The sequence below is a fragment of the Cucurbitaria berberidis genome (assembly GCF_010015615.1).
Source record: "Cucurbitaria berberidis CBS 394.84 unplaced genomic scaffold K460scaffold_5, whole genome shotgun sequence".
NCBI lineage: Eukaryota > Fungi > Ascomycota > Dothideomycetes > Pleosporales > Cucurbitariaceae > Cucurbitaria > Cucurbitaria berberidis.
Genome location: NW_024468939.1, coordinates 1,176,485 through 1,202,816, shown reverse-complemented (window position 1 = coordinate 1,202,816; position 26,332 = coordinate 1,176,485). Strand labels below are relative to the sequence as shown.

At 52.8% G+C, this 26,332-nt stretch overlaps 11 protein-coding genes across 11 annotated transcripts; 8 read left to right on the top strand and 3 right to left on the bottom strand.

Moving 5' to 3' along the window:
- The first annotated feature begins 107 nt into the window (after positions 1-107).
- On the top strand, positions 108-1,105 carry K460DRAFT_369775 (uncharacterized protein). Its single transcript, XM_040934026.1, has 4 exons — positions 108-229; positions 370-534; positions 723-835; positions 884-1,105. Exons 1-4 carry the CDS (start codon positions 176-178, stop codon positions 891-893), a joined length of 342 nt encoding a protein of 113 aa, XP_040784333.1. The 5' UTR covers positions 108-175; the 3' UTR covers positions 894-1,105.
- A 278-nt stretch (positions 1,106-1,383) lies between these two features.
- Positions 1,384-3,825, top strand: K460DRAFT_369774 (uncharacterized protein). Its single transcript, XM_040934025.1, has 2 exons — positions 1,384-1,475; positions 1,834-3,825. The coding sequence occupies exons 1-2, from the start codon at positions 1,467-1,469 to the stop codon at positions 3,370-3,372; spliced, it is 1,548 nt and encodes a 515-aa protein (XP_040784332.1). The 5' UTR covers positions 1,384-1,466; the 3' UTR covers positions 3,373-3,825.
- Positions 3,826-3,933: 108 nt separating this feature from the next.
- On the top strand, positions 3,934-5,358 carry K460DRAFT_379775 (metal-dependent amidase/aminoacylase/carboxypeptidase; the record flags this gene model as incomplete). Its single annotated transcript, XM_040935197.1, has 4 exons — positions 3,934-3,997; positions 4,045-4,530; positions 4,583-4,634; positions 4,686-5,358. The coding sequence occupies 4 exons, from the start codon at positions 3,934-3,936 to the stop codon at positions 5,356-5,358; spliced, it is 1,275 nt and encodes a 424-aa protein (XP_040784331.1).
- Positions 5,359-5,609: 251 nt separating this feature from the next.
- On the top strand, positions 5,610-7,020 carry K460DRAFT_293887 (Pkinase-domain-containing protein; the record flags this gene model as incomplete). Its single annotated transcript, XM_040929459.1, has 2 exons — positions 5,610-6,050; positions 6,100-7,020. 2 exons carry the CDS (start codon positions 5,610-5,612, stop codon positions 7,018-7,020), a joined length of 1,362 nt encoding a protein of 453 aa, XP_040784330.1.
- A 2,211-nt stretch (positions 7,021-9,231) lies between these two features.
- On the top strand, positions 9,232-10,529 carry K460DRAFT_388614 (uncharacterized protein; the record flags this gene model as incomplete). Its single annotated transcript, XM_040935705.1, has 5 exons — positions 9,232-9,542; positions 9,596-9,767; positions 9,818-9,990; positions 10,044-10,438; positions 10,498-10,529. The coding sequence occupies exons 1-5, from the start codon at positions 9,316-9,318 to the stop codon at positions 10,527-10,529; spliced, it is 999 nt and encodes a 332-aa protein (XP_040784329.1). The 5' UTR covers positions 9,232-9,315.
- A 2,075-nt stretch (positions 10,530-12,604) lies between these two features.
- K460DRAFT_291872 (uncharacterized protein) lies at positions 12,605-13,195 on the top strand (the record flags this gene model as incomplete). Its single annotated transcript, XM_040929316.1, has 2 exons — positions 12,605-12,646; positions 12,866-13,195. 2 exons carry the CDS (start codon positions 12,605-12,607, stop codon positions 13,193-13,195), a joined length of 372 nt encoding a protein of 123 aa, XP_040784328.1.
- Positions 13,196-14,644: 1,449 nt separating this feature from the next.
- K460DRAFT_379771 (uncharacterized protein) lies at positions 14,645-14,887 on the top strand (the record flags this gene model as incomplete). The annotated part of the gene is made up of 1 exon (XM_040935196.1): positions 14,645-14,887. The coding sequence occupies one exon, from the start codon at positions 14,645-14,647 to the stop codon at positions 14,885-14,887; it is 243 nt and encodes an 80-aa protein (XP_040784327.1).
- Positions 14,888-15,666: 779 nt separating this feature from the next.
- On the top strand, positions 15,667-18,188 carry K460DRAFT_379770 (uncharacterized protein; the record flags this gene model as incomplete). The annotated part of the gene is made up of 2 exons (XM_040935195.1): positions 15,667-15,856; positions 15,907-18,188. The coding sequence occupies 2 exons, from the start codon at positions 15,667-15,669 to the stop codon at positions 18,186-18,188; spliced, it is 2,472 nt and encodes an 823-aa protein (XP_040784326.1).
- A 429-nt stretch (positions 18,189-18,617) lies between these two features.
- K460DRAFT_255598 (uncharacterized protein) lies at positions 18,618-20,655 on the bottom strand (the record flags this gene model as incomplete). Its single annotated transcript, XM_040927417.1, has 2 exons — positions 18,618-19,286; positions 19,354-20,655. Coding segments are annotated over 2 exons (1,971 nt in total), but the record flags the coding sequence as incomplete, so codon positions are not given.
- A 510-nt stretch (positions 20,656-21,165) lies between these two features.
- K460DRAFT_369766 (uncharacterized protein) lies at positions 21,166-23,153 on the bottom strand. Its single transcript, XM_040934023.1, has one exon. It carries the CDS (start codon positions 22,777-22,779, stop codon positions 21,514-21,516), a length of 1,266 nt encoding a protein of 421 aa, XP_040784324.1. The 5' UTR covers positions 22,780-23,153; the 3' UTR covers positions 21,166-21,513.
- Positions 23,154-24,355: 1,202 nt separating this feature from the next.
- On the bottom strand, positions 24,356-26,090 carry K460DRAFT_172792 (RNA-binding domain-containing protein). The gene is made up of 4 exons (XM_040926980.1): positions 25,688-26,090; positions 25,527-25,635; positions 25,123-25,463; positions 24,356-25,067 (listed from the first exon to the last, which is right to left on the bottom strand). Exons 1-4 carry the CDS (start codon positions 25,719-25,721, stop codon positions 24,685-24,687), a joined length of 867 nt encoding a protein of 288 aa, XP_040784323.1. The 5' UTR covers positions 25,722-26,090; the 3' UTR covers positions 24,356-24,684.
- Between the last annotated feature and the right edge of the window lie 242 nt (positions 26,091-26,332).

Below are 26,332 nucleotides of genomic sequence, written 5' to 3'. Positions count from 1 at the left end.
TGACTCTCAGCCATCTGAGAATCATGTGGGCCCTGCGGGAACCATCTCCGCCGCGGGCGAGTAAAGAGCTCGGACTTCCAGCACTTTCCTCCGAACCGACGGCCTATGATATAATCACCGATTTCTTTCGCACGCCCAAGACTACACCTCAAACACTGTTTCCCCACATCACGACATGTCATTAGCACAAGCAACAAAAGGCGACATGCCTTACCAAGTGCGCTCCCTTGTACGTGTACACGCCCGTCGCACCCAACGTTGCGCACCTCAGACCATTGCGATTGGTAGCCTCACCTCGATGCAACAAAAGCACCAGCGGAGAGGCCCGGGTTCGAATGATACGGAACTTCGCTTACTGTGCATCTGTAGTATCGCTCATTACTGAGGCAAAGTAGCCAATTCGCCGCCTACAATTTCCGCGAGTACGCCAAACGAAGAACACGCGATAGCTTTCGGGAACACCAGAGTGTTGCGGAGGGAAGAAGGATACAAGAGCTGATGCAGAAGGGCTTGAAAGAGTTGCAAATGTTGAAGGTTCGTGGTATACATTTCATATAGCTAGGCATCTGGCGGGACTGGCATGGGAGTTTCAGGAAAAGCGAAAAGAGCTGGGCGATGTAGTCGCATTTGGGGTTGGTCGTTTGCGGCTGGGATACACGAGGAGGTCATGCCATGCGGACTTGAGAATCTAAACGACTTCAGAGACTGACTTCAGTTCACAGAGGCAAACGGTCATAAGCCAGTTTTACCAGATCGACCGATTAGTGGTAGAGGGTGGCAAACAGGGCAAGCAGACTGGTAACGAGGGAGATATTGTACGGCAAAAGGATCAAGGGTAACTCAAGATGTGTTCGATGCGAGTACACCACTGACGCGCTTCTAGGTGGGATTGAGAAGGTCTTGTGGTAGCTGCGTACAATTAATCTGAAGAAATGACTCTGTAAGAATACAGGCGTGCTCTGCCCGCACAACCAGGCGCACGTGTCGGGGGGAATACCTCGACTTTTTTGTGGAATGACTGACAGCTGTCATTCAGGGCTGTAGGATAACTGGTTCCGGTTTCGAGCGTCTCCAAACAGTGCATACTTTTTGTTTAGATGGACGATTCGGTTCATGTAGAACTCATATATCACTTCAATTTCCTCTCCTCAGACAGAGCACTCGACCATCGTTTCATCATCCCTGTTGAGTGACTGTAAAGTACTGCAGATACCTAGATATACTGCCTGAGTACACGTATAGGCTAGCGATATTTCAGCAGGTAGGGCTGGGGCAGAGATTACTTGCACCCTCAATTCTCGACTCGACCGGATGTGGTATAGTGGCGCACGGTTGCACCTTCCCAGCTGCTTCAAACCGACGCGCCCTCCCTTCACCGCATCGCGACTTCCCGTTGCACTGCGCCAGCACCAATTCCACCTCCGCCTGGCCTGCGCACTCCCGCCTCGAGGCAGTCGCATATTACTATGGCTCCGGTACGTCATCTCGAATTCACTCCATGTTGCATCTCTCAGCCCCTACACCTGCGCGACTGGAAGTGAAGACCCGCACGCGCAATACCATATTTTCTATCACAGTGCATTATTCTTCACTCAAGTTTCATTGTTCAACGCGCTATGGGTGTCGTAAAGGGGAACGAAGCAAACTTTGGGAGCGCTGCGACGGCTGCTAGCAGCGGTTGTCGCATTCTTTCCGCGCACCAGGTGATAGGAGTTCCAAGAGCACGTGCAGAGACCCTCTATAGCAGCACCAATTGCACCGAGAGTAGTCACAAATTCATCGCATCAGGTTTCAAAAGGTACCTCAGTTTCTGGGCTAACATCATGTGACTAGTTTCGGAGTAGAGACCGGTCCAACAGATCAGGACGCGGTCAGATAGAGCACAATGTTTTAGAAGGACTTCCTATCAATCAGTACCGGGAAGTTGAGATTACCATTGAACCGAACTCGGCCGACAACAAGCCTGTGGACAAGGGCGCCTGGCCTGAACTGCCCATGCCACGAGACTCACACATGTTACCTGATCATTCACAACAGCTACTCCGTGCTGCGCGATCTGGAAAGATATACAGGCCTCCCGCACCACCAGAAGACGACAATGAGATGAAAGATGAGGAAGAGGAGAGCAAGGAGGTGCAAACTGGATTTACCGTCAAGAAGTATGCCAAGGTAGCACGGCACCTTGAGGCGCCGGAGCCAGAGTATCTTGCGAAAAGAAGGAAAGGCCTTCCATCACCGTACTCAAATGGGCAGGTGGCGCAAGCTGCGCTGAGAGAAACTAAAATCAAGAAGCTGGATGCGGACGGCAATGTGGCTGTCTACAAAGTCCTCGTACCCGAAGGTCAAGCGGTGGAGGGCGAGGTTCAGCCTACAGATGCTGCGGTTGAGGTGGCGCCAGCTACTGCTGCACCCGGCACGGTTGTGGAAGGCGTTGGGGTTGTGAATGCAGAGGGCGTCGTGGTAGCCAACGATATCTTGCAACAGACACCACCAAGGAGACGGCCACCCCCACCGAAAAAGAAGCGTGCAGGCCCTGGTCGTGGAAAGAAGAGAGTGGTGTTTGCTGAAGGTGCCACGGAACAAAACACGCCGACATCCAACCCTGGAAGTGACCGCCCTGCCGTTTTCGGATTGAAGCAGGAAGATGGGTCTGTGGCGCCATCCGATGGAGGGGATACTCCAATGGTCGATGCTGGTGGAGACGAAGAGGAGGGTTCTGGGGAGGAGGGTTCCGAGGACGAAGACCAAGACCAAGACATGGAACACACCTCAACGCCGGCCACTCCTTCGCGACCAACCTCTGCACATACAAGCGTCTCAGGGTTGGATACTGCAGATGGAAAGGATGCTCCTCCGGAAGGACTCGCTGCTCCGGTATCTGCAGTGACAGCTTCCGTCGAGACCTCTCAGTCTCTCGTAGAGAATGATACATCTGCGCTACCAACGTCCGTACCCGAAACGATGGAGCCAAGCGCAGGGCGTGACCTCTCGAGCTCACCAGACTTGCCATTGTCTGCAGTCTCTCACAGTCGACAAAACTCGCTCAATCAGATGCCGACCTCTGCGACGACCATCGAGCCTTCGGTTCCTGAACCTACTCCGAACGAGACTACAGTCCCAGCATTGCAGTCTGAACTTGCACCTGAGCCAGTAGCCATGCCTGAGCCGGTAGCCATGCCTGAGCCAGTAGCTATGTCTGAGCCAGTAGATGCGCCTGAGCCAGTAGACGCGCCTGAACCAGCAGCTGCACCTGAACCAGAACTTATTCAAGCACCGCCTGTTGTCCCCTCTGCCCCGCCATCAGAGCCAGATCTGCTAGGCAGCTTGGAGAGACAGCTTGAGAAGGATAGTGAGGACATGGCGGGTTTATAACCCACTTTGCTCCTTATCACTGCTAGTTGTGATTCTCCAAAGAGGTGTTTTGTATAAATACGTTTGTATTGGCTTGGCTTGGACTGGCAAAGGTGTTTCTATTTCGTCAGCGACAATGCAAATACACTATCATTTCGATCAAGTCTACTTTGTACATGATACGGCTGTCAATACAGTCAACTTGTCATGTGTTTGATTGGAAGTTCATACGCCGTAACCCCACATTGGTAACCCGCTACGTCATCTCAAGCTTTCCCCGTCGGAAAGCATTTAAGTTGGTGTTCTTGAACCCAGCCAGTATCTAGTCCCAACTCCCGAACCACCAATACCACGTCATTTCAAACTTTGCCCGTCGGGAAGTAGCACGCATACCCCTCGCGGTGCACCACATCCTTCACTACACCAGTCTGGGAATGATTAGCTAGCGTAATCAGTGCAGACAGACAACGGAGCTGTAAGCCTTATAAAGAGCATATCCACCACTTCCCTTCACGAGCAGCTATTCTTCCACCTGAATTCCTTAACCCTTATAGTTAATTATTATTTTTAGAAATGACAACCATGCCGTCAGTCACCGATATCGTTAATAAATACCGGCCGGAACTCGGCTCGTACGAGGAGCTCTGTATGCAAAGCACCTATCTAGTAAACAACATGCTAATCAATACATAGACAAATGGTTCCATGCCCACCCAGAGCTGTCCTATCAAGAGCAAAAAACGGCAGAGGCCATAGTCAAACACCTCGAGAAATTCAACTCGTACGAGATTCACTCTTCGATTGGCGGTCATGGGGTTGCAGCTGTGCTGAAGAACGGGCCTGGGAAGACGTTGCTGCTTCGCGCAGATATCGATGCCTTGCCAGTCGATGAGCGCTCTAATCTCCCTTATGCCAGCCAAGCCCGTATGAAAGATGTCGACGGCGTGGAAAAACCAGTCATGCATGCATGTGGCCATGACATGCATATTACTACGCTGTTGGGGGCGGCGGAGACTTTGGTGAAGGCAAAAGATGAGTGGAGTGGGACGTTGGTTTTGTGTTTCCAGCCAGCAGAGGAGAGGGCGAGTGGGGCGCAGGATATGATTGATGATGGCTTGTATGACAAGGTTCCCGAGCCGGATTTTGCTGTGGGAGCGCATCTTATGCCTGAGAGAGCTGGTGAGTATTCTTCCGATTCACACCATAGTCTGCAAGCTGAAGGCTGATATAGGTGTTATTGGAACGAAGCGTGGCTTGATTGCCAGCTCGGCGGACTCATTCCAGTAAGTAATATCAATCGAGTATGAGGTAGTGTAGGAGCTAACACAGTCCAGAATCAAGATTGAAGGCCGACAAACACATGCTTCAACACCACATAGGGGAATAGACCCTATAGTTCAGGCAGCTTCGACAATTATGCGTCTGCAAACCGTAGTCGCCCGTGAAGTCGATCCACTGGACTTCGCCGTAGTCACCGTGTCTGCCATACATGCCGGTGATAGGGAAAACATTATTCCAGAAGAAGCAGAGCTGAAGATCAACATCCGCACGGCTCTGCCAGAGACCCGCGAACGAGTGTTGAACAGTGTCAAAAAGATCATCGCTGCTGAAGCTGAAGCGTCTTCAAATCCTAAGCAGCCGACACTGAAAGAGACGACGCGATTTCCCTTCCTGTTCAACGACGCTTCCGTCACCAGCGCGCTTGAGAAGACTTTCTCCGAGCACTTCGAGGTCGGTAAGCATGGCTACACGGACGACATCGCGCGGCTGCAGGGCAGCGAGGACTTTGGCATCTTGGCTACGGCGATTGGAAAGCCAAGCTGTTTCTTTTTGTATGGTGGGATAGATCCGCAGGTCTATGATAAAGCGGTGAAGGAGGGACGGTTGAGGGAGGATGTGCCGGGGAACCACAGTCCCTACTTTGCGCCGGTCATACAGCCGACACTGACAGTTGGAATGGACGGCTATGTCGTCGCGGCCTTGACATTCCTTGGGAAGGGGACGTAGACGTCACATGGAGTTGTAGTAACAAGGCGAAGTGGTCGCTGGGATGTGAAACCTAAACATAGATGACGAGCGCGTAGAGCTCCACCAGTCAGATATTAGTAGCAGTTTCTCGTAGGCTCCTGCTGTCGGGTTGGCGCGCTCGCTGGGAGGTGAAATGAAAGGTCGTGGAGCCAGCCATGTATTGTTCTGTCCCACCCAGTACTGTAAGCGCCGGCGCCTTGCCCCGCCAAAACCACCCTGATCAACTATGCATGCCACGCTTGAACCCACCCAACCCACTACAAGCGCCGACGAAGATCCCATCTCCCTCGCTGTTATCGCTATCGCTACTGCACCTCTACTTAATCGACCGCCTCGAACTTCCCTCGTTTGCTCTCCACTTCACCAAAACGGCGTCACCAGCTCCCGCCCCCGATCAGTCTGGCCCGTCGTCCCCTCTGCGCATCGCCAGCCAACTTACGACCGCGTCGGCCATTCTCTGGGACCCCAACTTCACTTCACGAGCGCCCCCGGGCAGCCTCCAGCCGACGCACGCGGGCACTCTCGCTGTTCCCAACCGCACCGACTCGTCCATCAGCGTCCGCAACCTAGGCGACGGCCATATCGTGCCCATCGCGCCCACCATGGACAACCGCAGGCACCCTAGCTCCTTCCAGCAGCTGGAGAAGCTGGGCGAAGGAACATATGCTACTGTGCGTTGCCACAGGCCATTCATTGCACAGCTCATGCTGACTTGCGCAGGTGTTCAAGGGCCGCAATCGGCAGACGGGTGAACTCGTGGCCCTCAAGGAAATACACCTCGACTCTGAGGAAGGTACCCCCTCTACTGCGATCCGCGAAATCTCCTTGATGAAAGAGCTCCGCCACGAGAACATTGTCCTGCTGCACGATGTCATACACACGGAGAACAAGCTTATGCTAGTCTTTGAGTTCATGGACAAGGACCTTAAGAGGTACATGGACTCGCGCGGCGACCGAGGAGCGCTGGACCCTGTGACTATCAAGTCCTTCATGTACCAGCTCCTCAAGGGAATCGCCTTCTGCCATGAAGCCCGCGTCCTGCACCGGGATCTAAAGCCCCAGAACCTACTCATCAATAACCGGGGACAACTGAAGCTTGCTGACTTCGGCCTGGCCCGCGCGTTCGGCATCCCAGTTAATACCTTCTCCAACGAAGTCGTGACCCTATGGTACCGCGCCCCCGACGTCCTGCTCGGCAGTCGAACGTACAACACAAGCATTGACATCTGGTCGGCGGGCTGCATCATGGCTGAGATGTACACTGGGCGACCACTCTTTCCAGGAACCACCAACGAGGATCAAGTGCAGAAAATCTTTAGACTAATGGGAACTCCATCCGAGCGGTCATGGCCAGGCATCTCGCAACTTCCCGAGTACAAGGGCAACTTCCCTGTCTACGCAACTCAAGACCTACGTCTCATTCTTCCTCAAGTCGATCAGGTCGGCCTCAACCTCCTCAATAGCATGCTTCAACTTCGGCCGGAAATGCGGATTTCGGCTGCAAATGCTCTCCAACATCCCTGGTTCAATGATTTACCGCAACGGCAGCAAGAACTTGCACAATTTCAGGCGCAAGCGCAAGCACAGCAGGCACAACAGGCACAAATGGGAGGCTACCAAGTTCCTCAGGGCGCCTACTAGTATCAAGGTGTCTGCTACTTGTATCAAGGTGTCTGCTACTTGTACCAAGGTGTCTACTAGTATCAAGGTGCCTACTAGTATCAAGGCGCTCTGTATTTTTGAAATGTAGCTGCAATGTGCTGGAGACGCATCCCACCAATGGATTGGTCAGAACCGCGAGAATCGAAGACAGGAGAATCGGCTAGCGCAATTGTGTCATCATCCTATGATGGTTACCAACAGGCACAACAGAGAGTAATGAACTTTTATTGCTCGGTCCAGAGGCTTCTCTAATGACCGAGCATTGCTTCTGTTCTTGACCCTCATGCCAATGTACTCTCCTAGAACCTGTGCTTGACCGCCCCTGGTTAGCTGAACCACCGCCAGACCACAAAGGTTAATCTAAGACAAATTTCAGATCTCAATAATGAAGACGCTGGGAGATCTTCCCGGAGTAGATATTGGGATATGGTGTAAACGTCACGCTTCTGGGGTATCGGCTTTTCTTGGGGGTGGTGGGGTCTCGAGTGCGCCCAAGTACTATGCTGAAGGGTCCGACCCCCTTGTAAGTCGCAAGTACTGATGATCGCCCATGGCAACTCTGCCAATGCTGGATGGCATTTTGTGGTTCGTAGAAGATAGGCAAACACGTATTGCAGATGATATTTCTAATCCGCCTTCAATGTCATTGTGTGTGTAACCTGCCATGATCGCGAGCTTGGTTCAGGCTAGTTGTAGTTGATACTGGAATATCGCCAGGCCTCCACGATTCGAGCCAGGACAGCGCTCGGCAAGTGCGTGGCGCACTACCACAGCGTTAGACATTTGGTGAAGTGGCGACGAAATTACACGATTTATTCCAACATCAATTTCGGAGTATGTTTGGAGTTGGTAACATAGACTACCTAGGGTACAACTTTTACTTACGCTAAAACCACTGTGTTGTAGGCAGCTATAAATACCATATTGGACGGACAAAAGCTCACAAGTGTGGTCATTGTGAGTATCTTGCTCTCCCACCCTTCCGCCCCATGTCTGGGGGTTCCGTCTCATGTAAACCTCGTGACCAAAGCTGCAAAAACCATGAGTTGCTCGCAGCACGGTGACGATATGTCCATATACGGCAGGTTGGGACGCCAAGCCAAGCCAAGCCGTCGATTGCCGTGAACGTCGTTCGGTGGTTTCCCGACGTCACAAACACCGAGCGACTGCGTGCGACTTTTAGCCCATGGCCATCGTTTCGTCAACGCCCTTAGCCCCATTTTCATCTCAAAATAAGTGTCCGATTGTTACGAAATGGAGTTGTAGTAGGAGCTACCTTCTTACGATATTCACCGACGTATCTCGCGAGGTTCATTAATCGGTGTAAAGATTTGTTACCCTGGGCACTTGGTCCCGATATAGTTCTCAATACTTTACTGCCGTATAAGTTGCTCCTGAGTGCACTTGGAAAGGCAACTTCGAGGCACGCCAACCCGCTGACAAGGATGACCTTAAGATCCTGTTTGAATCGGGCTGTGAAGCCACAAAGTACTTGCCACCAAAAATGGCAACGAAGGCTACTTTTAGTCAGATATTGAGACAGGATTTTGTCTAATACTATACCTTCACTAGCAGTAGTGGAGGTGGGAGACATGTCCATTACCCTCACTTCGATATGGGTATGCAAGAGCCTAGTATGTGTCATTGTAGTAGGCTAGACGTTCGAATATACATCGCAGGTTCGATTTCTCAACGGTGCCGGCCTGTATATCAGCAACAGCCAAGAACCGGGGTAAAGTGATCCTCTCACCTACCGGCTACCGACTGTAGACGCATGCGAAAACAGTGCAGGTGTCGGGCTATCAGCATCAAAAGTTAATTCGGCTGAGATGATCCGAGACCAAAATTGGCAATTCATGATCTGCCGGATAGTGCGCGTGCAACCTAAGCTTGTATCAAAGCTTGTCTGTGCAACGGTCACAACCACGTGCCCTGTCAACTGAACCAAGTGCCGTAGATCTAGGACGTATGTACGGGGGGTAAGTGCCGAAATATTCGAATTAATACTACTGGATGACTGTTGTGACTTTGTTTCGCTCACCAGGTGGGGAAAATATGGGGAGAGTTGATCTCATTGGTTGTGAATTTATATGGTTAATCAATGGTTAAAGAGTTTCAACACCACGGCCCCTTCAACAACATGTATCAAGGGTGGCGACAAGAAATCAAGATATGGAAATTGACATGATGCTCGAGCTTAAGTTGATGGCCTGCCTTTCGCGTATCGTTCAGATTCTCCACCTTTGCTAGGCCATTTCACAGATATCTGAGAAGATGAAGCTGATCCAGATCGCCGCACTCGTTGCGCCTGCGCAGGCCGCACTTCGCTTCGGATGCTCGACACTGAGCATTCAGCGTCTCGATCCCCTTGTCGAGCCTGGCAAGCTCCCCTCTGCTCATGTTCACCAGATCGTCGGTGGCAATGCATTCAATGCAACAATGGACAAAGATCCTAGCGATGTGGCTAGCTGTACAACATGCACCTTCTCTGAGGACTTTAGGTAAGACGCTTGTCCTTCGCCGCAGACTGGGTGCTGGGCTAAACGGAAAATAGCAACTACTGGACCGCTGCCATGTTCTTCAAGCACGAGAACGGGTCGTACAAGCGTGTGCCCATCATGCAGAACACTGCTTTGCCGAACGGTATCAATGGTGGAATGACCGTCTACTATACCCAGCAAGACTTCAACACAAATGGAAACCAGAAGATTACAGCGTTCCCAAAGGTCAGTTGCTCCAAACCTTTCGGACAATCATCGAGAACTAACAGTATTAGGGCTTCCGTATGACCGTCGGCAGTCCCACGACCAACACGGTTGAGGACGCAAAGAAGCACCCAGGTCTTCGTTTTGTCTGTCTGCAAGACAAGGCAACTCGATTTCCCGAGTCTCCCGACTTCCCTCCGAAGGCTTGCAAAGGCGGCATCATGACGGTTCACCACTTTCCCTCGTTCGTTACTCTTTCCAGTTTTACGCACCCTTCCGCTGACTATTGATCAACAGATGCTGGGATGGCAAGAATGTTGATTCTCCCAATCATCAAGACCACATGTATAACACAGCTAAAGAAGCCTTCTCGCCCGCCGGCGCATGCCCCGCATCCCATCCCGTCCGCATGGCCCAAGTCGCCTACGAGACTCTCTGGGATACGACGCAATTCAACAATATGTGGCCCAAGGACGGCTCCAACCCCTTCTTCCTCAGCTACAATGATAACAAGGGCTATGGTACGCATGCCGACTACCTCTTCGGCTGGAAGGGAGACTCGCTCCAGAAGGCCATGGACTCGAAGTGCATGTTCCAGGCGTGTGAGAATGGTAAGCCGCTCCAGAGTCAGAGCGTGGCTGCTATGAACAAGTGTGCTGTTAAAAGTTCTGTTAATGAGAATTTGGATGGATGTAAGTTGGCTGTCCTGTATGCGATTGAAAGAGTAGATGCTAACTTTATGGTGCGATAGGGCTCAAGGCTTTGCCCGGTATGAGCATGTAATCAAGTGCCGGGATATGAAGTATTAGGCGTCTTTGAGGAGTGTTGGCGTTCATTTTTTGAACTATCAAATTGTTCCCTCACTCTGGGCTCGCGACACTTGTAGTCATTTCAGCGTTTGTGTTAGCAGCGGAAAGGTCCAATGCATTCCATTACTAGATGATTCGTACTACATGCATCTCTAGACTCGGCGATTTTCCCATCAGAACCATAGAAACTTAAGGCTGCCAGCGAGTCAATGGCTCTGCTATCCAATGTCAGTGAAGCCACACCCGCAACTGGAATCTAGACGCCAATCCGGGTTGGCCGTATAGGCTAATAGCTTGCGCATGGAATCTAGATCTTGTGGTAAGCGAGGGAGACGATTATGCCAGTAGAGCTACGGAGAGATTGCGCAATCGAGACGGCCGACAACCGCCTAAAGAATGTGGCGACCTTTTCCGCTCGGCCACACCAGTCGGCAAGACAAGTCTCAGGACGAAAAAGGAAGTACCTAGGGGGTCTTGTAAGGTGTTGACAAGTATAATACCGACTAGTTTTGATTGTTGCGTCACTGAAGTGACTGAACCTTTCTATCCGCCCCCTGCGTCGATGGGCGAGTCAGCTCGAAAAGGCGACAACATTCATCCGTGGTCTGAGCGCCTGCATGTCAGCCATGCAGGTTCCTTGATTACCACGTGGTCAGCAACGTGGAAGCACGAGCCAGAGACAAATCAGAGACAAATTAAGAAACGCCGACAGCGATTGCGCATGCAGGAGCATAGTTGAGCCGAGCCAGGGCTTGCTGAATTGGGCGGAGGTGTAATGCAGTCCGGCTGTGACTTGCTTGTTGTTGAGTTTAAACCTCACCTTAGCCAAAGTAGAAATTACTAAAAAAAAAGAAGAAGGAAGAATAAGGACTGAGCTAGTGCGTTACTACTAGATGCCTTGGGTAGGTGCGGCAGGAGTGGAGTAGCGGAAGGCTATTTCCAGGATGATTGCACGTACGAAGTTGGAGAGGTGCGACTTTGAGCTAGACGTGCACTATCGCTTAGGGGTCAATAGTGTTCCACCAGTAGGTAAAGTGGTACGACGACGGTAGCGCAGCAGTGAGACTGGCGGGGTCCTGCTGCTCCAGGATGAAGTAGGCATGGCGAGCTGGCTATCGCGGTCAGGGGGAGTAGGGTACCAGAACGAGCTGCAGGCGCATCGAAGCCTGGTCGAACATGCGTCAACCATAAAGGGGACTCTTGGTAGAGGGGCCATGACGTTGCGAGCATTGTTGTCGGTGAATGTCTGAGATGTTGATGCAAGGCATGCTTTGTCGTCAGCATGCCGTCCATGTCTTTGAGTGTCTTTTGGGTGTCTTTGACTGATTGAGATGGCCAGCCATGAAGCGCCCAAGGTGGAGACAGTCGACAAGGCGCGCCGAGCATCGAGCAGCAGCGGGAAGCCGTTCAAAAACGTGGCAAAGACGCGTGGGGCGCATGCTCGTGGGCCGTAGTCGAACCGGTCGGGCATTGGCTGGGTTGATTTCTAGATGGCTTTGACGCGGCCGAACGTTCCTAGTCGGTTGTCTGAGAGGCTGGCTGCATGGTGCTCAGTTTATCGAGAGGCACATAGATCCTTACATGTGTGCTGTTTTAGACGACCAGGTGTGTAAAAGGGCAGCCTTCCCTCGCACCCACCTTGGCCATGCTGTTGTTACTCCACCCTCGATTCACTTCACATCACCACGTCATCCGTCGGTTGTAAGGCTGACACGTGCATTCATCCTGCGAAATCCTGCTGCAACGCTAGCAAGCCATCGCACCGCCTGGTTCACGCATCCTAACCGCACACGTTGCCCCCTTGCCGATCTTGGGCCCCTTTGAAACGCGCGAGAGCGTCCGGAGTGCACTGGCCCTCTCCACCTTCTCCTGCGACCTGGTATTCTCCTGCAGCCTCTGGCTGTCCCGCTTCACCAATTCACCTCTTGCCGCCAATCAATCGCTGCCTTGCGACTTGCACTCCGACAGCCTCTACCCTAAAGCAAACAGCATTCTATACTACCCACCCCACACGTCCGAAACACGCACTCATCCTCGGCCTGGTACATCATGACCAACTCCCTAGAGTCCTCGCGCCCCATGCTAGCCAACGTAAGTAGTTGATTTTGTATACACCGCCCGTTTCAGACGTGCCCTACCCACGCCAACGCTTGCCCGGCTACGGTTCATCTCCTCCGTTGGCATACTCTCCCCTACCTTCGTTTCTGCCCCGATTCATCGTCACCAATCCTCCCACCACCACACACAAACATGTCGGAATCACTACAAGCACAGCCTGCGGAATCACAGCCTAACGCGAACAAATCACAGTCAGCAGGCAACCGCGCCTCAACACGCATGTCCACGTACAGCGCCACCCCAACCCTTACACCCTCAATCGCGCCCTCGCACCTCTCAGGAGCCTCTTCCACCTCGGGCGATCTCAAATCCCAGGACATCAAGACGTGGAATGCGGGCTTCGAGCGCCTCGAAGACCAACGACTCGTCCAGCAACGGTACAAGCTCACGAGCGAGAAGACGGACGACATGAGCAAGCTGGCGCTGGGGGCAAAACTAGACCGCGCACTTGCCCGACGCATGTCTGGCCAGGATGCCGTCTTCCGGCCAAAGGCGTTCAACGAGAAGAATGTGCAGGCATAAGCACTAGGACCAGCACACGTTGGGGGCGTTCATTTTCCGTCATGCATCTCGACAGCTGTTCGCAGCCAGCACAAACATGGTTACACACACACAAGCACACACCTCGGTTTACAGCACGCAAGATATTCCATGTTAGCAGGCGTGCGCTGTGGGAGGAAGGCGCAGTCTGTCGCAAGACAGGCATCTAGTTGCTGCGACAGATGCATTATCCGATGGCGGCACGTTGGTCCCACCAGCAGGCACCAACATGATCTTTTATGTGGCACAGTTCACTGCGAGAGCGATTGCGGCCTCGAGGGACATGGGATAATCAAGGGCCGAACTTTCTCTCTACAATATACCAAGGGCGTCATATTTACTAGTAGCTAATTTTTTTTTCTTTGCTCGTCATGTCTTGTACTCTCTCCTACGTTTATGCATGGCTCTGATGGCATATTTTGTTTTCTTGCGCTCAATATCACCAATGAAGGGATTCTCGCTTTCAAACTCTGTGCCCATAAGGATCCTGCCTCGTGTGTGTCAACGTCTTGGTTGAGGCCATGTTGAAAACGTCCCGCCGTCATTCCACCGGGCAGGGTACCGTGATCTGAACGACGAGTGCATGGGTGGGTGATCTTGCATCGCCTTTACGCCGAATACTTCCGTAGATGGGCTGAACCAGGCTCCTGGACTTGTAGGCACGCCCCCTTGTGATATCCACATGTCTATCAACAAATAATCAGTATCACCCCGCTCCTGGACTTGCGAGTCGTATAAACACAAGGTGGCTATTTCCGCGCTCTCTTCTCGTCCCCACCACAGCAAGAGAAGACTGGTTCCAAGGCATGTTGTGGAATGGACAATGCTGATTTTGTCAATTTTCTGGACTGTAAGTCTTTGGTGGTATACATGTATGGACAGCACTTGGCATTATACTTCGCTTTGTAGCGAGTCTCCGCCGACGGGACCGATCCATCGCCGCTCAATGACTGGGCACTTGGTTAGCCTAATAAAACATCATATGATGTTGGTCGGGCCTAATTCCGAATTGGCCCAAAACGGACGGAATCATGCCACTTTTAATGGCGCAAAGCGACGTCTTTGTCTCTGGTTGGTACAAAAATTGATGGAATTGGGTACGAGCGCATGTGACTCTTCCTTGCGCCATTTCGGCTTTACCTAAGTTTAAGCGTGCGTAATAGCCGATATAGCTATAGCTATCCTCGAATTTCTACTTTGTCTTTGGTACTTTTGCTTTCTATCGGCGTTTTTCTTTTTCAGTCTCCATCAGCGTTCTTCCTACGCACCTACCTAGTCACGCTTGGCTACCGTCGCACGCTCCATATTACACACACGCACACGCACACACACACACATACATACACACCAGCGCTTCATCCCAGATTCCAGCCAAAACCCCGTGGTCATTATTCATCATCACGTCGAATCAGTCACGTTCCTACTCCCAACATGCTAGTCACGCGCGGCTTTTCTCTTACCAATTTCGTCATCGGCTCCTCCGCACTATGCTTCCAGATCTTCGTCCTGTATCCGTGGCACGAGAAGCTTGAAGAGGAGTTTGTAGAGCTAAGGAAGGAGCATGCGCGGCTAATCGAGGAGTCGCGAGAGAACCACCGAAATGAGTTGAGGGGGATTTCGGAACAGCTGAAGGCGTTGAGCGAGGAGCGGAGGAAGGGCGGGAAGTTTTGGTAAGGATCTGTGACGCTTGACGGTTTTGGTGGTGCAAGGGAAGCGCCTAGAGCCGAGGAGGTGTAGTGAGCGTCCGACACAGTCACGACAGATACAAGACATTTGTCTCCGGAAATGGTATCTGCACTATACTCTACGATCTATATCGGCGGCCAAAATAGAGTAGCTACTCATGACCTACCCGAGGGTCTTCGCGCCCATTTCCACTGCCAAAGGCCTCGAGACAGATGCTACGCTAGAAGGTGCTGCGGAGCGAGGTGTTCGACTTGAGATGATCTGGCCAGGGAAAGGGCCGTTCGACTGGGCGTTTGCTTTGAGCTCATGGCCAAAGATCCGTCAATAAATATACATGGAACTGTTCGCACCCCATCGCGAGTATTCAACGCTAGCCATATCATGCGCCTCGCTAGCAATGATGTCTTGGATGGTCAAGGAGGTCTACAAAGCTCTTTAAAGGCCTCGTATCAGTATCAGTAACGAGGCTAGCAATGTAATAACGCCTGTACCTCTACCTTTTCCTAGTCGCGCCTATTGGATACCGTTCTGCGGTGCTGTGCATCTCACGGGTCTGCCTCGTTAGCGCATTCGGCTAGGACGGCCTCGGCTTTGACCCGCCAACACTTGCATCATCCCCCTCTACTGAACAGTGCACTCGAAACACAGCCTCCACACAGCCTGGTTGAGCATGCATATCGTCATTCTGTTTAGCCCTATACTCCTTGAGACGGGCGACGAGTTGATTGATGTGCCGTGAGATCTCGTCGCCCCCATACGCCACAACCATGGACGACTTGCTTCCATCGTATGAAAGTGCTATACAACGGAACCCGTGGGCACTTATTTCACGATACCTGCCCTCCGCTGACCTTTGCTCTGCGGCTCTAGTATGTCGAGAGTGGCACAAAACTTTCACACCGAACCTCTGGGGTAGTCCTGCCTCTCATTTCGGGGTGCAAAATGATACCGTCTATGGCATGTCAACGTCTGATATCAAATTCGCAGTAGACGTTAACATTTGACAGTTGCATTAACGCGATTCAAGCGTACCCTGCCGTACGTGCGCCCATTCGTACGAGAGCTCACACATACCCTACATTTCCCACCAGCGCATGCAGAGATTTATGGTGGACCCCATGCAGAATGGCTTCGCGACTGTCTCGAATACCTTCCGCGACTCCAGTGCCTCATCGTTGATGGACTTCCGTTCTTCGATCATGCATCTTTGTTAAACCTACGGCATGCAAGCTTACGGTGGAGAGCAAGTCACTCACATGCCTTTCCAGTATTCGGCCTACGTTTGCTAGATGCTTCAGGCTGCACGAATGCAACATCAACTGGACTCGCGGAAGCTTTACCTCATTTCCCAGATCTCGTCTCTCTAGACCTCTCGCGAACACCAGCCGCAAAAGACGAAATGGTCTTGATCAATCTAAAATATCTCCGTAATTTACGTGTGCTGAGCCTCAAAAGCCTTAGCCTCAAAGATTCAGATGTGGCCATAATTGTGCGCTCCATAGGAACACGGGTTAGGAGTCTTGACGTGGGTAATAATCACTTGACAGATGGCAGCGCTCGCCTACTTCTTGAATATTGCATGAAAGAGATGACCGTTGAAGCGCACGTCACTCGTGGCCCGCTACCACCAGTGGAGCATGCCCGAATAGGTGGCAGCATCGACGCTTTCGAGACGGAAAATATCGTTAGCCACCTCCGCAAAAAGCTTACCGAAGGATTTGTTGGCAGCCTTGCGATTGAAGAGGCGAGAGATGCTGGAATAACACACCTCTACCTGTCAAGCAACGCCGTAACCGTCGAAGGTATCTCCGGTTTGTTGCGATCGACGCGTCTCCAGGTTTTAGACATTGGTATTTTGCCGGGCCTCTTGAGAAATCCGGTTCACACTTCTTCTGGGGAGCTAGATAGCGACTTGCAACTTCCAGGAGTAGCGAAACTTACCTCAATATTGTCTGAGTTTGCGTCTGCGAAGCTAAAGTATCTGAGGGTTAATTACGAGGTCATCACCGAAGATGCTCCTCAGGAAGCAGTTCCTTCGCCACGTGCAGAACTGAGCGGGGATCTCGGCGTTTACGCCCCTTCCAATGCTCACGAACTTGAAGCTGTCGAGACGCCAACACCTGAGCTTGATTCTACAGATACAGCTATAACTGAGCTTGCTGGAGACTCATTATATGCAACTGAACTACCTGGCTCCTCGCCTTATAATTTGCCTAGTACTCAGGGCGCCAATTCTCCAAATAAAGCCACAACACGTACCCCTACTATCGAAGTTACCTCGGAACCGCAGCTTGTCAAACGCGGTGCTGCATATGCTCCGGAGCCTGTGCTTGTGGATTCGTCGTTGCCACCAGTCACTTCTTCCTCTTACAACAACGAGAGCGAAAGGTCTTTGTCAGCAAGCAACTCGTTCGATGTCCACCAATGTCTCTCACCAATCCTATCATCGTCCGACGTTGATGTAGTCAATCCATCAATATCATCTCCGAGAACAAGATCGCGGAACAATTCTACTCACTACGTCGAAGACCGCCGAGCTCGACTTGACCTTCGCCAGTCGCAAGAAAACCGTCTGCATCCGGGCATGCTACCTAAAGTTCACACACTCGTGCTTACTGATGTGCCTATATTAACAACCAATGGGGAAATTATCAACCGTCTCATTCAATACATAAAAGATGCTGCCGAGGAGGCATCAATAGCAAGGCAGCGGGCAGGACACACATATATACTTCCACCCGGGCGCAGCAGGGCAATCGCTGAGCGAGAATACGCACGCAGCCTGTTCGCGCTCCAACGAATAGTACTTGAGCTGGTGCCTCCGCAAGCAGCACCTAAGAAAATCTCAACCAGCTGGCGAGCATATCCTACAAAGTCATCTACCGAAGACGCCGACTCTGAAGCCTTTTGGGAAGCCGCAACACACGACTTTTCCTTTTTCGGTGACGAAGAGTGCGGACTTCCTACTCTTGAGCCAGGACGTACTTTGCCCTTGACAGCTATGAGCGGCCTTGAGCTTGCTCCGCATCATTCTATGCCACCCCGCAAGCCAAGAGTCCCAGAGTCTAGCTATAGGCCTCTTCTTGACGTAGTCGGTGAGATTGCAAAATTCCGCAAGGAAAGGAAGGCAGCTTTTGAGAATCTAGTCCGGATGGGAGGAGAGGTTGAGCCGGATGTGGAAGGGTACTGGCCTGGCGATATCACAGTTGTGAGGAAGCCGGCAAATCCAGACGCTGGGGAGTTGGATTGCTACGGCAATAGGTATGAGTCGGGCTGGTATTATCGATGAAAGGCATGGGTTGTTCCATCAACAAAGGACTTGCATCTTTCCCAAATAATTGGTCGAATCCTCGAAAAGCGACGTACTATGCAATAAGAAGCCCAACGCAATGCAAGTAAATCCTAGCATCAATTGTTTGCCACGGAGGGATGAAAGACGAAAGATGAAAGATACGAAAATAACAAAGCCTCCGAGGCGGAATTAATACACACAAGCATCCACATGCGTCCATAGCACCGTCCAACGCCAACCCATGCACATTCCCCCACGATCACGCTGACCTAAAAGACTATGAACCCATCACGACCCCTTGAACATACCCACCACCCCAGTCAGCCCACTAAAGCTTACTCTCTTCCCTTTCTTCTTCCCACTGCCACCGCTAGTATCGGCATGAGCCTGGACCGGCGCGGGTGGTGTCAACTGCACAGGCACCGGCAGGTCTACGAGCTCAACAAGCACATTGCACACGCCATCTGCCCAAACAGCGAAAGCCATCTCGAGGAGCATATCATACCACTCTTTCGCATTGCCGATGATTTTCCAGCCGTCGGGGCCGATCGTTTTAATGATGTAGCGAGGTAGAAGTTTGATATTGGTGTCAGTGTCTGCGTCATCTTTGACCACCGGGACTGGAGGAGGAGGAGGAGCAGACAGCGCGTTTTCAGGGAAGGAAGCGTCCGGATTAGCGGGAGTAGCCTCTCCAGACGTGCTGGGCTCGACTTCTTGAGATATCTGACTAATGGGTCGATGGTGACCTTCTGGAGGAGGTGCTAAGCCCAGCGCTGCATCTTCTCCGTTAGCGGTCTCATTGGACAGAGCATTAGCAGCAACGGCAAGCCCACGAAGATTCTCAGCGCCGATCCGGCCCTCCTGAAACACCAGTCTTTCTCTGACTTCTGGAAACTTTGCTTTTGCCGCTTGGAGCAGGTCAATGACATGCTGGAGAAAGTCGTCCCACTCATACCAGGCAAGGTGTTTTTGGGGAGGCTTGAGGGTGATGCGTGTTTCGTCGAGCTTGATGATGGGCCTGGATCCTCGAGGGGCAAGCGTGAGGAAGATGTTGATGTGAGAGAGGTGGTGTTCGGCAGGGCCGTCTGTGGGAAGCTGATATGCCCCGTTAGAAAGACTCATTCCGAAAGGAGTTGGGAATGATGAAGGGAACTGAACTGACCTTGACACGTGCTGGATTAGTCGTCCTAGCCTCTGCCTCTGCGAGCGTTGTTCGATCGCGATCCGGATGATTCCTGTACCTCCCGGGTAGGGAGCCGAGTTTACTCATCACGTCGTTGGGTAGCGACGGCGACGCCAGCTGTGAGAGTTGCGGAGGCTGGTCGAAAGTGGGATCGAAGGCTGGCTGTAGCTGCTCGGTGTCAAGTCTCGAGTTGCTGTTTGCCTGCTGAGCAATAACTTCCAGGCTGTCATCCCTCTCTTTCTTCTTCGCGCCTCCCTTTCTCGTCTCCATGGCGTATTGTCGTTGCCGTTCATTTGTCACCATGCGTCTCATGAGGGGAGTGACAAGACCAATGATCTTGTTGCCATCTCTCGGCCATGCAAGTCTCGCTTCCGCACCAGACGTCTTTTCTTCTCCTAGCGCATGAGCTGCTTCGGTTGCCTCCTTTTCGCCTGGCTTCTTGACGTGCTCACCGAAGAATTGCTCGCCAACCTGGTCGTCCAGGAAGTTCCGAACGCAGTTGAACAGCCGCAACTTGACCATATCCGTGTCACCTTTGCCACGATTTCCAACGCAATTTTGTCGCTCAGGATGCGCCGAGTCGAGCATGTACGCCTTGGCTTGGGCTTGCAGTTGTAGGAAGTTCTCGGGGCTGAGCTGGAGCGACATGAAGAGCTTTGACATGGGTGGTCGTGTGTACTTGCGTGAGGTCCTCTCGGATGAGTGGCGGAAGAGAGCGGCGGCGGAGTGAACGCCTGCTGCACGAGCGTCGTCCAGAAGAGACTCGCTAGTTGGAGGCACACTGGCCTTTTTAGAATTGACCCTCACATTACGGTCACCTTCTTGGAACAGAGTGTCTGTAGGCATCTCAAGTCTTCGCCGTTTGGTGCTAATGGCCTCGTCTTCCGGGTACAAAGGATTCTCGGCGGGAGAGCTGGAGACTCTCTTCCTCTTGCCCTTGGCCTGCGCCGCCGTGCTCGATGCAACCGAAATGTCGACATTCATGGCCTGAGCAGCCTGACGGGCCGTCGTCGCAGCCTCGAGCAATTCGACAAGATTATGATTCTCCTCGAGTGTGTTGTCCGCCGAGGTTTGGCGGGCGGAGTACTCGGTATGTTGGGATGGATTGTAGTGTTCAGTCGACGATGCGACCACGGCGGTGGCGGCGGCGGTAGGGGTGGCAGCAGAGAGGTCATATTCGTCGTCTTCGGGTACGAACTGGGGCTGCGCCGCGTTTGTACTGTTGGTCGCGTTGATGAACTGGCCAGCGTGCATCTGGTAGTAGGGCGCGTTTGTCGCCATTATGGCTCGCTCGGCTGCCACCAGATCCGATCTGATCCGATGGCCGTGACCAAACAAGATGGATGCTACTAAAGATGAGCTGTCAATGCACAAGGGTAAGGTTTGGAGATGAAAGATGTAAGCATGAGAGCAAAATGGCGTTACGATCAAGCAAGGACTGGAAAGACTCGATGGAACCGGACGTCGAGAGCACCATCGAAGGCCTTTAGTATGCGAGTCCTCATCATGTTTGGTTTGACCTCGAAGTGGAAACAGGTTTGATCTGGACGAGGCATTGCGGGCATGGTTTGATCTTGGACAGAGACGAGAGCATAGTTTGATACCATGATTGAAGTCGTGCGTGGAGCCGGGGCATGTCCGGTTTGATTCGACGCGGATGACAAAAAACAATGGACAAGCAGATTGCGCACCTATTGTGGGGTGCTGGCGCTTTGCTGTCTACTAGATTGTCGTGAGATGAAGGACAGAGGACAGACAGGTAGGACACAGCAGCCGACCAGCGGGCTCTTCGTAGGTTTGCGTGGTTTGCACTGTTGGGTGAGGCCGCACGGGGCATGTGATTGGTTTTGCACCCGAGGATGCGCGATTACATAAGCTGTTCATGTTTTGGCGTCGAGCATTCCACACACGCGGACGAGGTGACTAGAGTGCAGCAGGTGGGTCAAATGCGTTAGCATTGCCCAGTTACATTCATGTAACCCTCCCATACTCCAAGCTAAGCCGTAGGATGTATGCCGCAGCCTATGCATGCTTCCCACTTCCGTATAACGCCATGAATTCTAACAGACTTTCCGCCCCCTAGATCAGATGCGCCGCTTAGAATGTGAAGCTTTGTGAAAAATGCCGTATCAACATGTTTTAGAAATCATCACCTTCGTGCCACTCCCTCCCCGCCTCCCATGCTCTATTCTTCGGATCCTGGCCTCGGACCTCTGCATCGTGCTTGAGTCCATCGACAATAGGCCGCAACCGATCAATCTCTTTTTTGTATTCCTCATCCTTGCCCTGCTCGGGCTTCTCCAGCTTCTCCAGCTTGTCATGCTCGCCCTTTTCTTCGGCTTCCTGCCTCGCCTTCTTCTTCTCTTCCCACTCCCTGAGATCCCTTTCCCGGTCCCCGAGTTCATTCCTAAGCACGACAAAGTCGGAATAGGCTTCCTCGCCGCCAAAACAGGTGCCAAACTGGTCGCAGAAACATACATGTTCCTTGGGGCAGTATACGTTTTCGCCAGTGAAGACGAATTGCCACACGTACTCCCATATGCGACCGCTGAGGTGGTCTGGAAGCCGCGTGTTGAACAGCCAATCTCTGTACCATACATATTGCGCATAGGGTTTCGCCTGGATGCGTTGCCGCGAAAGGGCGAATTGGGCACAGCACGGCTGGGCCAGGACGCTCGGCACTCCGTCGAGTGGGAAGAGCTCCGACCAAGACTTTGCAATTAGGACTTCTTCCTGCTTGAAGTCGTTCTTCTCCGTTTCGCCGGGGTGCATCCAGTCTGGACAGCCGGGGTACCAGCTACACCGCATATTCACGAAGCCCTCTCTCCAGACGCGCTGCCGGCTCAGACGTGTTACAAGGAGATGTGCGTCGTTGCTGAGCAGGTCGTCGTTGTGCCAGGTCAACTGATGCGCGTGCATGAACATGGCCACGTCGGGCAAATTGTCGTAGTTGTCGATGATCCACGACAAGTAGATCATGACCTCGTGGCCCTTGTTCTTGGGCGGATGCAACGGTGCAGTGGGGTCATCTGCAACATAGACTGCCTTGGCCTGGTACGGCATCTTTTCCTCTATCCAGCCTATATCTTCGTCCTTTGTCTTTGCAATCACCAGGGTAGAGGTGTAATTATGCCCCGGCGGCATTGGCGAGCCTTTTCTGAAGTTGGGCTTGGGGTTCCAATTGGCGTAATCCGGGTCCTTTGCATGCGGACCATCTGTTGTAGAAGAGGCCCCGCTGCCGGTACCGGGAGGTTTCGCGCTGCTACCTCCAATGTGCTCTCCGAGTCCAACATGCTGCGGTAGTCCCCGCCATGTTTCGCGACTGTCTAAACTCGAATAGAAGAATAGGACGATGACGGCTGCTACGGTAAAGGCGAGGAACGGAATGGCCTTCCGCCTGGTCATGGTGCAAGCGAGCGACGATAATAGCAACAACAACAATAATAGAGGAAGCGAGCGCAGGCGAATAAGAAAAGTGGCGGCAAGGTCGGGGAAGGATCCAACCACGGGCTTATATTATTAGTTGTCAAGTCAATCCCCAGTGTCACTCTGGCGCACACGGGAGTCGTTGCACACCACTCACAGTGGAGAGGGGACGCGCGGCGCGCAAGTCAATGGAAGGCCCGGCAATGTATCTATGGGTGGGTGATCAGCATTGGGCAACCCACACAGCAGCAGCTTGCGATTAATAAAATGAGAAGAAGAAGAAGAAGATGGGCGGCGTCAGTCGACAAGAGAGGACACAGGGGGCCTTGGGTGGTGCCTGCGACGGGGCGCCATTGATGGATGATGCATGCAGCTGAGGAACGTCGGATCGATCAGAAAAGGCCGGGCTAGTGGCTCGGTGGCGCAGTGCCTCACTCAGTGCCTCCACCTCCCATCCCTGGGGCCTTTTTGAGCATTGCCTACATTTGTTTCCATCACAAGGTTTCCATCATTACAAAGTTTCCATCATTACATGGCACATGTGCATTTCAACGTGATAAGACGACAACGACAACGACGACGACGACTCGACATGGACTCGAATTCAAAACATGAACATAATCTACGTGTGACATGACACTATCTAGGCTGTATCGATCTGCGAATCCTGGGCAGGGGTGGTGAATTGCTTTTTACGGTTTATTATTAGTCCTTGTCTCGTTTCTTCCAACGACCAAATGGCTGGCTGAGCGTGCCTCACCAAGGGGTGCATGGTTCCGTGCCCCAAGGTAGAAAACGCAATAAGCTTCCACCACCCACCAGTCGATACAATCGTCTACATGTACATCTAAGCCTCTACCCATGTCTTGTCACTTGGCGGGAAACCATAGGCACACTAGTCCAGGTATACCTGAAATGCAACTTCACGTCAACCTGCTGCAGCGAGTCTTACCCAGGCGCCTCATCCCAAGTCCACACGCGTGCACATGCTCCATGCAGCGCGTGCCCAACTAAGAAAGGGATGCAATGACGAAACGGGAAATGACCACAAAACGAGAATCGGGGCACGCACCTCCAAGTGGACCTTACCGTCAGTCAAACTCGACAATTTGTCTGTCAACGCCATCATCATATGGGCGCTGACACGGCACTACACGTCTCTCCCTCAAAAGACTCCGCATCTTCTTGTCGTGCTTGCTTGCTGTCGTCGCATACGTCATTCTTGATTCTCATCGCCGCCTCTCTCAGACAAGACGCTGACGTGACCTGATGATTGCGGCGATACATGGTGGGTGGAGGCAAGTACTGTATTGGTCGGGTGTCGATTAATGCAAGCCCATTTACTGGTTACGTCGTCGAGGGCTGCTGTTGACAACGTCGCGGACATGGTGGATGATATTGTGTGTATTTAGACAGTGCTGGTGATGCGGAAGGTGGTGCGAACTGATTACTGGACGTCCAGGTTGCATCGAGAGGGCAAGAGATACAAGTACAATTTGTGGTCGACGAAGATGATCAAGATGTCTGATGCTCCCGAGGGCTATAGCTGTTGCCCTAAAAAGCCTTTACCGAATTGCTGAAACCGTTTCTCCAAGGAAAACCACCGAGCCGAAGAAGGGCTAGGAAGAGGTCGAGCTGCGAGATGGCAGACTATCGAAGTGTGCTACCTTGCGCTGCTGCGAACTATATCGAAGAACTTTTGTTGACCATATCCCTGTGTGTGCGCGTGTGTGAAGAAGCCGTATTAAACTGAACCCAGTGAAGTAGCCATAGGATTACAGGAGTGAAGTGCTGAGAGAGAGAGAGAGAGGTACCAAACCGAGGAACAGCCACACGAACCCTATCTTAGTACCGCTTGGGTTCTGGCAGGGTCAGCAAAGACGGCTAGCGGTAAGAGCGATCGTTATCACCCTCGTACGAGCGTCCTCCGCTGTACGCCTCGCGCGGAGGCGGTGCATCGCCGTAGCCACCGGCACCAGCGGCTGGGGGAGGAGGCCTGTCATAGTAGCCACCTCCGCCACCTCGACGGTCATCGCGGCCGCCCTCCCTGCCGCCATAGCTGCGATCAGAAGCGTAGCGGTCGACTCCGCGCGGGCCATAGTCATCTCGGCGAGAGCCACTGTAGCCGCGATCGTCATAGCGGGAACCACGAGAACCGTAATCATCGCGACGGCCATAGCCTCCGCCACCGCGACGGTCATCAGAGTAGCGATCGCCATAACGAGGGCCACCGCCGCCGCCGCCCCGACCTCCACGGCCACCGAACTCTGTCCAAGGGGTTAGCTAGTGTAGAGAGAGAGGGGGGAAAACGAGCAAACTTACCACGCTTGGGTGGGCCATAGTACTTGCCCGGAGTAGGAGTACGCGGGCGCGCACGGCGTGCCTTCTCGATGCTCAACGTCCTGCCCTGGTGAACTTCGCCCTGCAGACCCTCCTTGGCTGCGTCAGCCTGGTCTGACGTGACCATCTTGACGAAGCCGAAGCCGCGAGACTCCTTGGTATGGGGATCGCGCATAATGTTGCACTGTTCGACCTCGCCGTACTTCTCAAAGAGACGCGTCACCTCGTCCTCGCTGAGCGAAGGGTGGATGCCCGTGACGAAGAGGTTGGAGCCCGAGTTGCGGCTCTCGTCGTCATCGTTCCTGCGCTCTGGTGGCGGGCCACTGCGTACGTGTCAGTGAGCCGTTTCATCAACCACATCGCAACGACAAGACTGCGAGACATACCGGCTGTCACGATCGTTGGGAGAGGCGCTGCGGGCGCGCGCGTTGTCGTTGTCGCGACGGTCACCGCGCGGCGACCTACTGCGATCGCGCTCATAGCCGCGAGGCTCGTCTGCGCACCAGTTAGCCAGGGCTGAAAAGACGACGCAAGCCGGGCTACAAACCGTCGTAGGGGCGTTGGTCGGTTTCGTATTCCATGGTGATGGTGCTGGGTTGATCGAGAGCTGATGGTTGGCCGGTCGAGGTGAGGTGTTGTTTGTTCGAAAGTCCGAGCCTAGAATTTTTGGGCAGGGCTGATCGGCAGAGCTGCGGCTTGATTTAGTAAGCGTCGCGCTAGGACCAGCTGGCGCAAGCTTAGGTGTACAGCTAGAGAGAGCTGCTCGCTGCAAGAGGGTGGGGAAAAAAGCGGACGAGGCAAAAAGGCGAAGGGTGAAGGTGAAGGTCGAGGAAGAAAAGCCCGGGCGGTATTTATATGGGGGGTCAAGTTGCTGGAGCCAACGGACAAAGAGACAGCAGCAGCTACGCGAGCTGAATGGGAAGTGAGGCAACTGCTAATAAGGGGGCCGGCCACCACCAACGCCCTGTCTGAGCTTTTCAAACGTGCGCCCACTTGACTAGTCACACACTTTTCCTACATACATGGGCACATGTTTCAGCGTCGTCAGACGTTGGCTGTCTTCCATTCCTCCCTGCTATCGTGTGCTTGGTAAAGCAATCGCCAGGGCAAGTCCTCTATCCACGTCTCGCCCAATGGTGAAAAACCGAGACACCAGTAGGTAGTGCCCACCTGCGAAACCAAGATATGTTAC

Bases quoted from the DNA above. Each gene is read 5' to 3' on its own strand.
- K460DRAFT_369775 (XM_040934026.1), top strand. From the start codon at position 176: ATGTCATTAGCACAAGCAACAAAAGGCGACATGCCTTACCAAGTGCGC. The intron at 230-369 runs GTACGTGTACAC...GTGCATCTGTAG, and splicing joins CTTACCAAGTGCGCTCCCTT to TATCGCTCATTACTGAGGCA. The intron at 535-722 runs GTTCGTGGTATA...TTCAGTTCACAG, and splicing joins AAGAGTTGCAAATGTTGAAG to AGGCAAACGGTCATAAGCCA.
- K460DRAFT_369766 (XM_040934023.1), bottom strand. From the start codon at position 22,779: ATGACCAGGCGGAAGGCCATTCCGTTCCTCGCCTTTACCGTAGCAGCC.
- K460DRAFT_172792 (XM_040926980.1), bottom strand. From the start codon at position 25,721: ATGGAATACGAAACCGACCAACGCCCCTACGACG. The intron at 25,636-25,687 runs GTTTGTAGCCCG...ACTGGTGCGCAG, and splicing joins CGACCAACGCCCCTACGACG to ACGAGCCTCGCGGCTATGAG. The intron at 25,464-25,526 runs GTATGTCTCGCA...ACACGTACGCAG, and splicing joins CCCAACGATCGTGACAGCCG to TGGCCCGCCACCAGAGCGCA.